Source organism: Chiloscyllium plagiosum, unplaced genomic scaffold, assembly GCF_037043375.1.
Source record: "Chiloscyllium plagiosum isolate Xiang-an unplaced genomic scaffold, Cpla_swu_hap1 HiC_scaffold_19, whole genome shotgun sequence".
Taxonomy (NCBI): Eukaryota; Metazoa; Chordata; class Chondrichthyes; order Orectolobiformes; family Hemiscylliidae; genus Chiloscyllium; species Chiloscyllium plagiosum.
In genome coordinates, this window is record NW_028270157.1 from 42760535 (window position 1) to 42772482 (window position 11948).

General features: G+C 39.4%; 1 protein-coding gene across 2 annotated transcripts in view; it reads right to left on the reverse strand.

The window, feature by feature from the left end:
* LOC122559629 (sodium- and chloride-dependent GABA transporter 1-like) overlaps window positions 1–11948 on the reverse strand; it is a 72892-nt gene that overhangs the window by 22406 nt on the left and 38538 nt on the right. For both annotated transcript variants that reach the window (XM_043709425.2, XM_043709427.2), the window contains 3 exons: window positions 11580–11704; window positions 10371–10483; window positions 5951–6082 (listed from right to left, as the gene is read on the reverse strand). In XM_043709425.2, coding sequence (XP_043565360.1) covers window positions 5951–6082; window positions 10371–10483; window positions 11580–11704 — 370 coding nt within the window. The remainder of the gene's footprint in view (window positions 1–5950; window positions 6083–10370; window positions 10484–11579; window positions 11705–11948) is intronic.

Genomic DNA, 11948 nt, shown 5'->3' on the forward strand with positions numbered 1-11948 from the left:
CCAGGACGATCACTCTCAGCTCACTTTTGGAGTTTAGTTGTTTTGTCCTTTTTTTGAATCAAACTTGTCATGAGGTCAAGAACAAAGTTTTCCTGGCAGAACCCAAATTGAACTTCAGTTGTCAAGATGCATGTCTCTTTAATGACCAAATAGATGAGCTCCAAAGTTGATTGAGAACAGGCAATACTCATTTAACTTTGTATTCAGGTAATAAGCATGCCCCTTCCAACTCCATTTTGATTTAGCCCTTTCCATCTCTCCCTAACTCCCCGTACCTTTGATGGTTTGAATTGTCCTCAAAAGCTATGCACACAAATTAATTAATTAGAAAACATGATGATTTACTGGAGGTGGTTACAAGGCAGAAAAAAATAGCATGGGTGATTTTGTGATGCAAGAAATGCTCAGTTATGTCTAAGAGCACTTCTGGACATTGAAAAACATCAAATCAAACCTACTACAAGTGATTCGGTAGTGGGAAAAATGTTTGGTTGTGTGTGATAGTATTCCCGGATATAAAAAGAGAAAAGAAGAAATCTTTAAAAAGTCATAAACTCCAACTCCTTTTTTGGGTTAACCCTTTCCAAATTCCCTAATGCCCCATTACTGTTAATGATCTGTACTGCCCTTAAAGGGCTTTGCATGTAAATTAATCAGCTGGAGAACACAGGCAATTTAGTGATTGTGGCTAGTAGATGAAAAAATACCACAGGGGATTTGGAGATAGGAAATAAAACACAGCTTTAAGAACACTTCCAGATATATGAAAAAGGAAAAAAAAATCATAAACACTCTGGGGTTCTTGTACAATGGTAGTTTAGATTAGATTACTTACAGTGTGGAAACAGGCCCTTCAGCCCAACAAGTCCACACTGACCCTCCGAAGAGCAACCCACCCAGACCCATTCCCCTACACCTAACACTGTGGGAAATTTAGCATGGCCAATTCACCTAACCTGCACATTTTTGGACTGTGGGAGGAAACCCACGCAGACACGGGGAGAATGTGCAAACTCTACACAGGCAGTTGCCTGAGGCAGGAATTGAACCCAGGTCTCTGGCCCTGTGAAGCAGCAGTGCTAACCCACTGTACCACCATGCTGCCCGCTTTCCCACCTCCAAGCTAGGAGGCTTAGGCTCAAGTCCCATCTGTTCTCGAGGGGGGTAATACAGGTTGAATAGAAAATATCTAAGTCATAAGCAGGATTGGGGTGCTGGGGGGAGTAGCATATGGTAATTGGATGATTTGGTGATAGGTTCTTGAAATAAAAGAAAGAATTTAATTCATATGGGTGAAGCCTTTCGAGGGAGTTCGGCACTGCAGGGGTCGTGGTGCATTATTTTTTCCACAATGTGTTATAGTGTGCCCAAATAGGTTGATTAAAATAATTGCAAAGTGATTTTGTAGCCTATCTAACATTTCCTTAATTTTAGAATCATGTGTCTCTCTTACCATCCCTGGTGGTCTTATGGCTGTGATTCAATTATCACACTGCCCATGGCACAAATTTGTTTGCTGGTCAAACAATGAAAAGTCATAATTTTGCCTCTACAGGGCAGTGATGTAATTTGTTTATTGGGAGTTTAGTTAAATTGGCGGTTTATTTAACTTAAAAAAAAGAGCTCAGTTATCTTCTTGACTTTCTGTTGTTGTTACACTGCTCCTCGGGAGTGTTTGTAATTGATTAATTGGGTGATTAGATAACTTATTCTTGAGCTTCTTAAAAAGAACTGAGTTTATACCATTGCTGGGCAGTGTCTGTAATTCATTCACTGAGTGATTAGTTACGTTGTTGGAAAAAAGATCTGATCTCATATATCAAAGCTTTTAGAGACAAGTCGGTGCCACACGTGATGGGAATGCTCCCTCCAACAACACTTTGACTTAATCCCCTCCTTTGTTCCTTTTGAAGGGAGTTGTTCCTTGAATTTCTGAATTAAGAGAAAATATCAGACAATAAATGATTTCCAGAAGTCTATGGGGAATAGTTAGTACACGTTTCCAGTGTGAATCTAAATATCACAATGTCAGGAATTGTCCACAGATCACTATTTGAAGTCAAGTTTTTGAAGCAACTCATGAAACAGATGGGTGAATATGATCAGACTGAATAACAAGAAAAGATTCTGTTAATGATTGAAGACATAAGTCAGCGCATGAGTTTCTCAAGTGCTGATTCATTCAATTGCTTTGTAGCAGGCAGTGGGTGTACCCCAACAGGGTGTGGCATCAATTGGCTGAACTGAAAACCCTGAACAAAACAAAGTAAAACAGAGCCAAGGAATATGAAAGCACTGCCTGGATTCAACTCAGAAATAATTTGTTATCAGTTTAGCAATTTGTTATTGCTTGTGAAATTGTATGGCTAGAACATTTTGTAAGCACTGCCATTATTGCTGAGTAAGACTTCAATGAAACAAAATTAAAATGCATTTGGCATGGAGAACAATAAAGCATTTGTAATTGTAAAAAAAGTAAACTTGGAATTCACAAGATCTGGACATTATTGTATTCTATTGATAAAATCTGGAGTTTCTCACCAAGAGTTCCAAAAAGTGTTATTGACCAGTGCAGCTAAAAAGATTATATGGAAATTGCGCAAACAATTTGCTCATCCATCCTCACAAAAACAAAGCTAATGTTAAAAGCTGCCAGAGGTATGAATGAAGAATATGAATCCCTTTAGATCAGATCACATTGCAATGTATTAGCTTTATAAGCATCATCACACCCAGTTTTAAGTGTTCCTGAACTCAGGAATTTAATGAATTAGTAGTTCTGGATCTGAAGAGCACATGGAGCAAAAAGTGGGACGTCTAACTATTACTTTATATAGATATGACAACCGGGGTAATTTTGTAAATGACAAACTTCAGATCATGTTTGAGAAGTTAAATATTATTGTAATGGGGAGAAAGTGAGGTCTGCAGATGCTGGAGATCAGAGCTGGAAATGTGTTGCTGGAAAAGCGCAGCAGGTCAGGCAGCATCCAGGGAACAGGAGAATTGACGTTTCGGGCATAAGCCCTTCTTCAGGAAGCCCTTATTCAGGAATATTATTGTAATGCCTACTGCCGCACAATGTCTATTCAGCACTGGCTTGCGCAAAAGAAAGGATGCAAAAATTGATGTGTGGTGCACAAAATACTGCCAGATCAGCTAAACTTAATTTACAAACTTTACTTACACATGCAGTACATGCAAAAAGTATCCTTTACAGATTTCTGGAGAGGTATATCCAATACTAATTAGGAAATGGTCATATGTCAAAATTGCCTTCAGTACTGCTTGACAATCTTTCAGCATTAGAATGAACAATGATCAACTCAATTATTTTTTATCTAACTAAATGAATCTCACACTGTGAGAAAAGTATTTTTTAAAGTTGAAGCAGTAAGAGGGAAATTTCAGACCAGGTAACATGGCTAACTGTATGAGAGAAGAATACAGGGTGAGGAAAGGGCCAAGAAAAGTTAGTGAATGTGATGGGAAAACATCCATTATATAACAGCAATCAGACTGTAAAGGTACATTGCTCATGAGTAGGGGGGACAATTAAACTCTGAGAGCATGGGAGAAGGTGTTGACAATGAAGCACTATACACTTCGGACACTCATGAGTTCTAAAGTTTGGACCAGAGCGATAGGACGTTAGAACTTAAGAAATACATACCAATACATGTGCTGATCGTGAAGAATGTGAATAAGTAATCTCGTGAGGATCTTTTGCCGAAAGTAGGGTCACAAGTATTTTACCTACCTGCAGTCAGATGTCTAGAGAGTAATCATGACAATAGGACATGCAGGCAGGACTACAGGAAAATATAAAAACAAGTGAAATGTCCAAGATGGGGAATAAGACGTGAGCGCCATGGACTAGCAGTGTGGACTATGAGAGTGGAGAACAAGAAAACACAGTTCCATACTGATTCAAGAGATACATTTAGGATACATATACAGTAGAGAGAATTTCATTCTGATATCCTGATAGGACTAGTCCAGAGAAATCTCGATGCAAAAAAAAGTTTGGTGATTAGGTATCATTATAATAAAACTAGACCTTTCAAGATCAATGTATTCTTCTTATGGTGTGGTGCCCTGAGGTGCTCACAGTACTCTAGCTGTGGTCCATGTTTGCTTGTATTGTTTGGGTGTGGGATTGTTTTGTCTCCCAGATGTGGGCTGCTGGAGTCAATGGTCTTCTTCTTTGCAATAATTCATTATTTACAGTTAGATCTTTAGAAGTGTTCTCTTCTTGTGAAGTTAGAAAATCTGTACTATGCAATATCAACTACTCATTTGACTTTGACATGATCGTTACTTCATCTTTCGTGATTCTGATGTTAATTCCATTTCCCAATCTCTCCTTAAGTCTTCGGTTCTATATTTACCTTTGATACATCTCTCTCCAAAGTCTCAGACTTCACAGGTTTAGTCTTAATGGTCTCCCTGACCTGGTCCTGATTTTTTTTTGAGGTAGAGAATCTTCTGTGCTCTTTCTTCTGCTATTCTTCTCCTGGGTGGTTGTAACAATTTCTTCTTCGTAGCAGCAAATCTAAGTTTCTATTGGTTTCTTATTTAATAATATTAATGCATCACAGTATTTTCTTATGATTCCAAAAGTCTCAACCCAGTCTCTAGGCTGAATGCCCATTGGCTCAGTAAATGCCCATGGGTCAGTGACCCTGTGGTCTCGTATCTGTCAGGTTTAGTAAGCCACCAATCTACTTCACACAGCAGCTGCAAGAAAAGCCATATTTTGCAAACCAGCCAAGACCAACAGCAACTTAAGTATATGGATTGCCAAGGGCAGATATGCTAAGTCACTGACCCTATCTTCCCGAGAATGACTGTGTACTCCACATATGTGTCTTACACCGTCGTAAATTCAGCAATCTGTTTTTTTCCAGTGCTGAAGTGTAGACGTTTTACCAGAACAACACATTGATTGATTGAAATATTTGTGCTCATCTCTACATTGGAAGATGACTTCAACAATTTCATTGTAGCTAAGCACTATATCTCTTAATCACTTTCCTAAACCAAAACTATCTGTTAATCACTTCCTTACAGGTAGGGGTGAAAATCAAACTGAAAGTCTTTGTCAGGCTACAATGTTAAAATTTCTAAACAAACTTTTCACAATGTAGTTGTAGAAACTTGGGAGAAAACTGCCAAGTGCATGGTGTGTGACACTGAGACCAACTAGAAGAGGAACAACCCTCTGTCTTTTATATCTTTTTCCTCAGTAGTTTATTTCTGGTATTGAAAGTGACCTGCTCTCATGAATGCCTTGTCTAATATCTTGCCAGAGTTTATCATTATAGGAAATACTTTATGTACGGAACTGAAAGAAAGAAAATAAATTGTGCTTATTGGGAATTTGTGGATGTATTAGTTACTTCATATAAAATAGAATCAGAGATTCGAGAAAACTTGGTTGTGTTACAGATTATAGTTTTGAAACTACCTCAAATCTTTATAAAGAAATTACTGGTCTTTGCTGGTTGTTGGGTCACTGGTGAAATGAATTGAATATGCTCAAAAAAATTTTTTCTACTGTGCAAAACTATTGATAATTCAACATTTACAGGCCAATATTGGCAATGAGCGTACTCAAAGGGCAGCTGATATGGTCAGATAAGAATATTAAATTACAGAAAGCTCAATTAATACATGTGATGCAACTTATTTTACTTTGCATTTGAGCCATGTTACAATTGACCATGCTGACATATGGTTCAAAACATGCATATTACATTTTCCACCATTCACATGCTTCACCTTGACAAGCACAAAATGAACTCCTGAAAAGAGAACTGAACGATGTACTCACTTTGTCAAAGCAATCATGAATTATAGGACAATCCTGATAAGTATCCTGATAAGTTAACATAAAATCTGTCTACAGTACAAATACATAAATTTAAGGATTTTATTCGTAAGATACCTGAGTAATGTTACATAAGCCAATGACGTATGAAAGGATGCACACCACTGCAATGAACAGCTTTTTGTGGGTTCTCAGTCTATGAGGGTATTCATCCATGAGGGCAGTGATGAAGCCTTCAACTGTGCAGAACTGAAAGGAAGTAATCAAATTTAGAATATAAATGGAGTGAGAAATAAAGAGAGCATGAACACAATGGACTTAGGGGAAGTTAAACCAATGTCATGACTGCATTGTAAGATTAGCAGTTAGTTCTTTTGAGAGTGTTGTATTTAATTTTGATAAGTACTTATTGGATACAACTAATGCAAAGTCAATGCATTGGTTTTGTTTGGTCAACTAAGTTTGTGTACGGCTGTTTGTGTTAGTTAAAGTTGAAGTTGCATAGTTCACTTGAGCTTTCTGTTCAAAGGGTGTTACATTATAAAACTGCAATGGACAGAGGAGAACCAGCAAGTGCAAGAATTAAGTACAGTAAGCACTGCGAGCAGCTAACTACATCAGCTTGTTTTTATGTTTTGTGCAAGAACTTAATTCTGGGCACTCACAGCAGAAATGTTGTGATGATGTGTTTTCTGCTCGGAGATGTACCAAAGGGTTGTAGCTGGTCGTATGTAGGTAAGTATGCATGTAGGTAGGTATACATATAGGTAGATATGCAGGTAGGTGGGTAGGTGTGTGTGTCAGTTAAAACCTTTTAAGGGGCAGGAACTACACTCAGTTTTAACATTTTTCATAAATCCATCCATAGCCATGTACAAATATGCAAATATGAGGCATCACTGGGCCTGAGTTTGAGTTTAAAGAGTTCAGTTAAGTGTATGAATACCAAGGCATGGATAAGATTTTCAACAGCAGATGAACTGATCCACAGGCAGAAATAGAGAAAGAAGTATGTATTCTTGGTAATGCAGAGTATATGGAGCTAGATATTATGGTCATATGCCAGCATATTTGAAGGTAGGAGGTTCAGAAAATAAAAGGAGGCCTTCCTCCCATTTTCCCACCCATCTTCGACCTGCCTCTGAAAACACAATGGATTGTGGAGGTGCCAAGATCCCCAGTCACCCTGAACCCTACTGAGGTCCTTAAGTGGTGAACTGTGAAGGTATCTACTTTGAGGGTATGTTTCCTTTCTGTCCATCAGAAGCAACACCCAATATCATGATCATTCACCCTGTTGACCTTTTACATTAGCCTCTCAAGCCCATCCATCCCATCTCCTTTCCCTGAGGTCTACCATCCACGTTCACCCAAAATCCTAGATTTACCATAAAGTTGTGGCCATAACGGAGACATAGATTTCACAGGTGCAGGAATGGTTGCTGGATAGTCCAGTGTTTAGATCTTTTAAAAAGAACAGGGAGGGGGTGTCAAAGAGGAGGGGGAAACAGCATTGTTAATCAGAGAGTGCATCACAGCTGAGGAAAAGAAGGTTTTTAATGAGGGTTTGTCTACTGAGTCGGTATGGAATCAGTAACAGGAAAGGAGTTGTCAGTTTATTTGGTGTTTTCTATAGACCCCCCAACAGCAGCAGAGAGATGGAAGAATAGATTGGACAGCAGATCTTGGAAAGTGCAGATGTAACAGAGTTGTCGTTATGGGTGACTTCAACTTCCCCAAATTGATTGGAAACTCCTTAGTGCAGATAGCCTGGATGGAGCCAATTTTGTCAGGTGTGTCCAGGAGGGATTCCTGACTCAATATGTAAATAGGCCGACTGGGGGGGGGGAGGCCATATTGCATTTGGTGCTCAGCAACGAGCCAGGCTAGATGTCAGATCTCTCGGTGGGAGAGCATTTCAGTGACAGTGACCACAATTGCCTCACCTTTTCCATAATCATGGAGAGGGATAGGAACAGACAATACAGGAAGATATTTAATTGGGGAAGGGGAAATTATACTGCTATTAGACAGGAGCTGTGGAGTATAAATTGGGAACAATAGTTCTACAGAAAATGCACAACAGAAATATGGAGGCTATTGTTGAGAGTTTTGGATAACTTTGTCCTACTGAGATAGGCAATAAATGATAAGGTGAAGGAGGCTTGGATGACAAGAGAAGAGGAGCTTCTCATCAAAAGGAAGAAGGAAGCTTACTTAAGGTTGAGGAAGCAAGGATCTGGCACAATGTTAAAGGATTACAGGGGACTAAGAAAGAACTCAAAAATGGACAGAGGAGAGCTCAGAAGGGGCACAAAAAAGCCTTGGCAGGAAGGATTAGGGAAAACCCAAAGGCATTCTTACGCAAGGAATAAGAGAATGATCAGAGAGAGGATAGGGCCAATCAGGGATAGTGGAGGGAAATTGTGCCTCGAGTCTGAAGAGGTGGGGAAGCCTTAACTGAGTTTTTTGCTTCAATGTTCACTAGAAAGAGGGACCTTATTGATAGTGAAAACACTGTGGACCAGTTAATAGGTTTGAATAGATTAATATTAAGGAAGTGGATGTGCTGGAAATTCTGGGAAGCATCAAAATAGATAAGTCCCTAGGGCCGGACCAGATATTTCCAAGGTTACTCCGGGAAGCAAGGAGTGAGATTGCTGCTCCTCTGGTGATGATCTTTGTATTCTCATTCTCCACAGTAATACCAGCTGATTGGAGGGAAATGAATGTTGTTCCTCTGTTCAAGACAGGGAATAGGGAAATCCCTGGGAATTACAGACTGGTCAGCCATACATCTGTGGTAAGCAAGGTACTGGAAAGAACTCTGAGAGATAGGATTTATGACTATTTGGAAAAACATGATTTGATTATCGATAGTCAACATGGCTTTGTGAGGAGCAGTTCATGCCTCACAAGCCTTATTGAGTTGTTTGAGGATGTGAAGAGATAAGTTGACGAAGGTCTTGCAGTGGATGTAGTGAATATGGATTTCAGTAAGGCATTTGATGAAGTTCCCCATGGTGGGCTCATTCAGAAGGTTAGGAGGTATAGGATACAGGGAAATTTGGATGACTGGATACAGAATTGGCTGGCCGAAAGAAGACAGCGAGTGGTAGTGGATGGAAATGATTCCACCTGGAGATTGGTGACCAGTGGTGTCTCGCAGGGGTCTGTTCTTGGATCTCTGCTCTTTGTAGTTTTTATAAATTACTCGGATGAAGAAGTAGAAGGGTGGTTTAGTAAATTTGCTGATGACACAAAGATCGGCGGTGTTGTAGATAGTGTCGAGAGCTGTTGCAGGCTACAACAAGACACTGACAGGATGCAGAGCTGGGCTGAGAAGTGGCAGGTGGAGTTCAACCTTGATAAATTTGAAGTGATTAATTTTGGAAGGTCGAATTTGAATGCTGAATACAGGGATAAAGACAGGATTCTTGGCAGTGTGAAGGAACAGCGGGATCTTGGGGTCCATGTACATAGACCTTCAAAGCTGCGACTCAAGTTGGTAGAGTTGTTAAGAAGGCATATGGTACTTTGGCTTTCATTAACAGGGGGATTGAGTTTAAGAGCCACGAGGTTTTGCTGCAGCTCTATAAAACCCTGGTTCGATCACACTTGGAATATTGTCTCCAGTTCTGGTTACCTCATTATAGCAAGGATGTAGATGCTTTAGAGAGTAGACTTACCAGGATGCTGCCTGGATTAGAGGGCTTGTCTTATGAAGAGAGGTTGAGTGAGCTAGGCCTTTTCACACTGGACAGAGGAGGAAGAGAGGTGACTTGTACAAGGTAATGAGAGGCATAGCTAGAGTAGATAGCCAGAAACATTTCCCCAGGGCAGAAATGGCTGTCAAGAGAGGTAATAATTTTAAGGTGATTGGAGGAAGGTATTGGGAGATGTCAGAGGTAGGTTCTTTATGCAGAGAGTGGTGGGTGCATGGAATACACTGCCTGTGGTGGTAGTGGAGTCAGAGACATTACGTACACTTAAGTGACTGCTGAACAAGCACATGGGTAGCAGTAAATTGAGGGCTGTGTAGGTTGACCTTAGATTAAGATAAATGCTTGACATAACATTGTGGGCCGAAGGGCTTGTACTGTGCTGTACTGTTCTATGTTCTAAGTCCCAGCGGAATCACTTTTTCAACTTAAGAACGGTCTGTAGTTCCAGCAGTGGCCACCTAGGTTTGTTCAATACATCGGATTAGTTGTATGACACTTTGATCTTTTACGATAAATTTTATGTCCTATGATCCTGCCCCACTAACTCCCTGACAAAGGAGCAGCACTCCAAAAGCTTGTACTTACAAATAAATCTGTTGGACTATAATCTGGTTTGTGTGATTTTTAACTTTGTACACATCAATAAATTCAATTCACCAACCAACCAGGTCAGGAAAGGAGGGGAGGAATTGTTTTATTTATTAATTCATTTAATACAACTCCTTATGGTTTAATCCTTTAGCGCTTGAGACAATGTCACAGATATCATATCATGAATCATCATTTTAATTTTCTCATGTTTCAATACTAACCTGTGAATCAAGGCCAAGCATCATTAACATAGAGAAAAAGAGGATGGACCATAGTGCTGGTGGATGTAGTTGTGTCACAGCTTCTGGGTACGCAAGAAATGCCAGCCCAGGACCTGTATAATAAATGGAGTGGAATCAGAGAGTCATATCAACTGATTTTCTTAAGCATCAGTACATTAAGAATGATTACTAAATGTAATATATTCCATGAAAAAATGTGATAAAGATACTAAATTCCAGGAAGGCCATTCATTTGTCACAAAATGAAGCAGAAACCCTAAATGCCTGAGTCCCAGATCAGTGACTTTTCCCAAACTCTGCTTGTCTGGACCAGGTTACATGCACCTGTAGAGTGACTAAATAGCCGTTGTCCTGGTTAGATTTTTGAAGCAGCATCATGCAGGTCCAATGACAGAAAAGTGACCCAGTGAGTGTTTGATTCAATCAAGGAGGGATTGGTTGATACATTGTGATGGTTTCAGAATAATTGTTAGATGCCCAGTCTTTGGTATTCATGTCTGGGATATCAATTTCTGGACACTGTCTCTGACATTAGTCTGTCACACTTAGGCTTGTGGTAGTATCGCTCTAAATAGTGGAGAATGCCCTAATGGTGATGATAAAATTTTAAGAATGTAATGATAATTGTTAGCAACCAAAGGTATAACTCCGCTTTCTCCCTTTCCCTGATAGGATATGCTGGTGCTGTAATGTTGAGTGATCGCAGGCTGCTTGTATGTTTCTATCTCAAATAGAAACTCAGCAGGTCTGGCAGCATCAAATGTTTCAAGTTTGATATGTCTCTTCTTCTGAAGAAGTCAATCCAGGACATGAAACATTAGCTTTGTTTTTCTCTCTCTATAAATGATGCCAGACCTGTTGAGTTTCACCAGCACTTTCTTTTTTTATTTCAGATTTTCAGCATCTGCAATATTTTATTTTGATGTGCTCATAGCTGTTCATTTACCATATATCATGGTACCAACAATCATGATTGAAAATTAAATAAATCTTGAAAAAAGGCACGTGCAGCAATAGCAGCTGGAAGTACTTCATGATCTATTAAATGCTTTTCTGTAATCTATTTGATTGCACACCCCATATCAAAAGATGCTGTTTATAAAATGCCTAAAAATCTACTTGCTTTAAACATTAAAGGGAGACATAATGTAGCATCAAATATCATAGATTCTAAGGTTCTCATCTTACCTGATGAAGCCAGCTCATTTATTGGTTTCTTTGTGATGTGAGACATAAATCCAATGACTGAGAAAATTACTAGTCCGGCAAATATACTCGTGCAGGAGTTTATACTGCACACTATGAGGCAATCCCTGGAAGGTAAAGCAGGTACATAGACTGATTCATATCTCTTGAATGAATACTTTCACCTTGCTTAAGATGTGATTTCGAGAAAGCCAATTGTCAAACATTCATAGATTTGGAAAATGACCTTGGCATATTTTCACCTTAATAACTTGCTGTTATCTTTCATTGCTTTTCCCTTATTTGCTTTTGAACTCCCTGGGGAGAAAGTGAGGTCTGCAGATGCTGGAGATCAAAGTTGAAACTTTATTG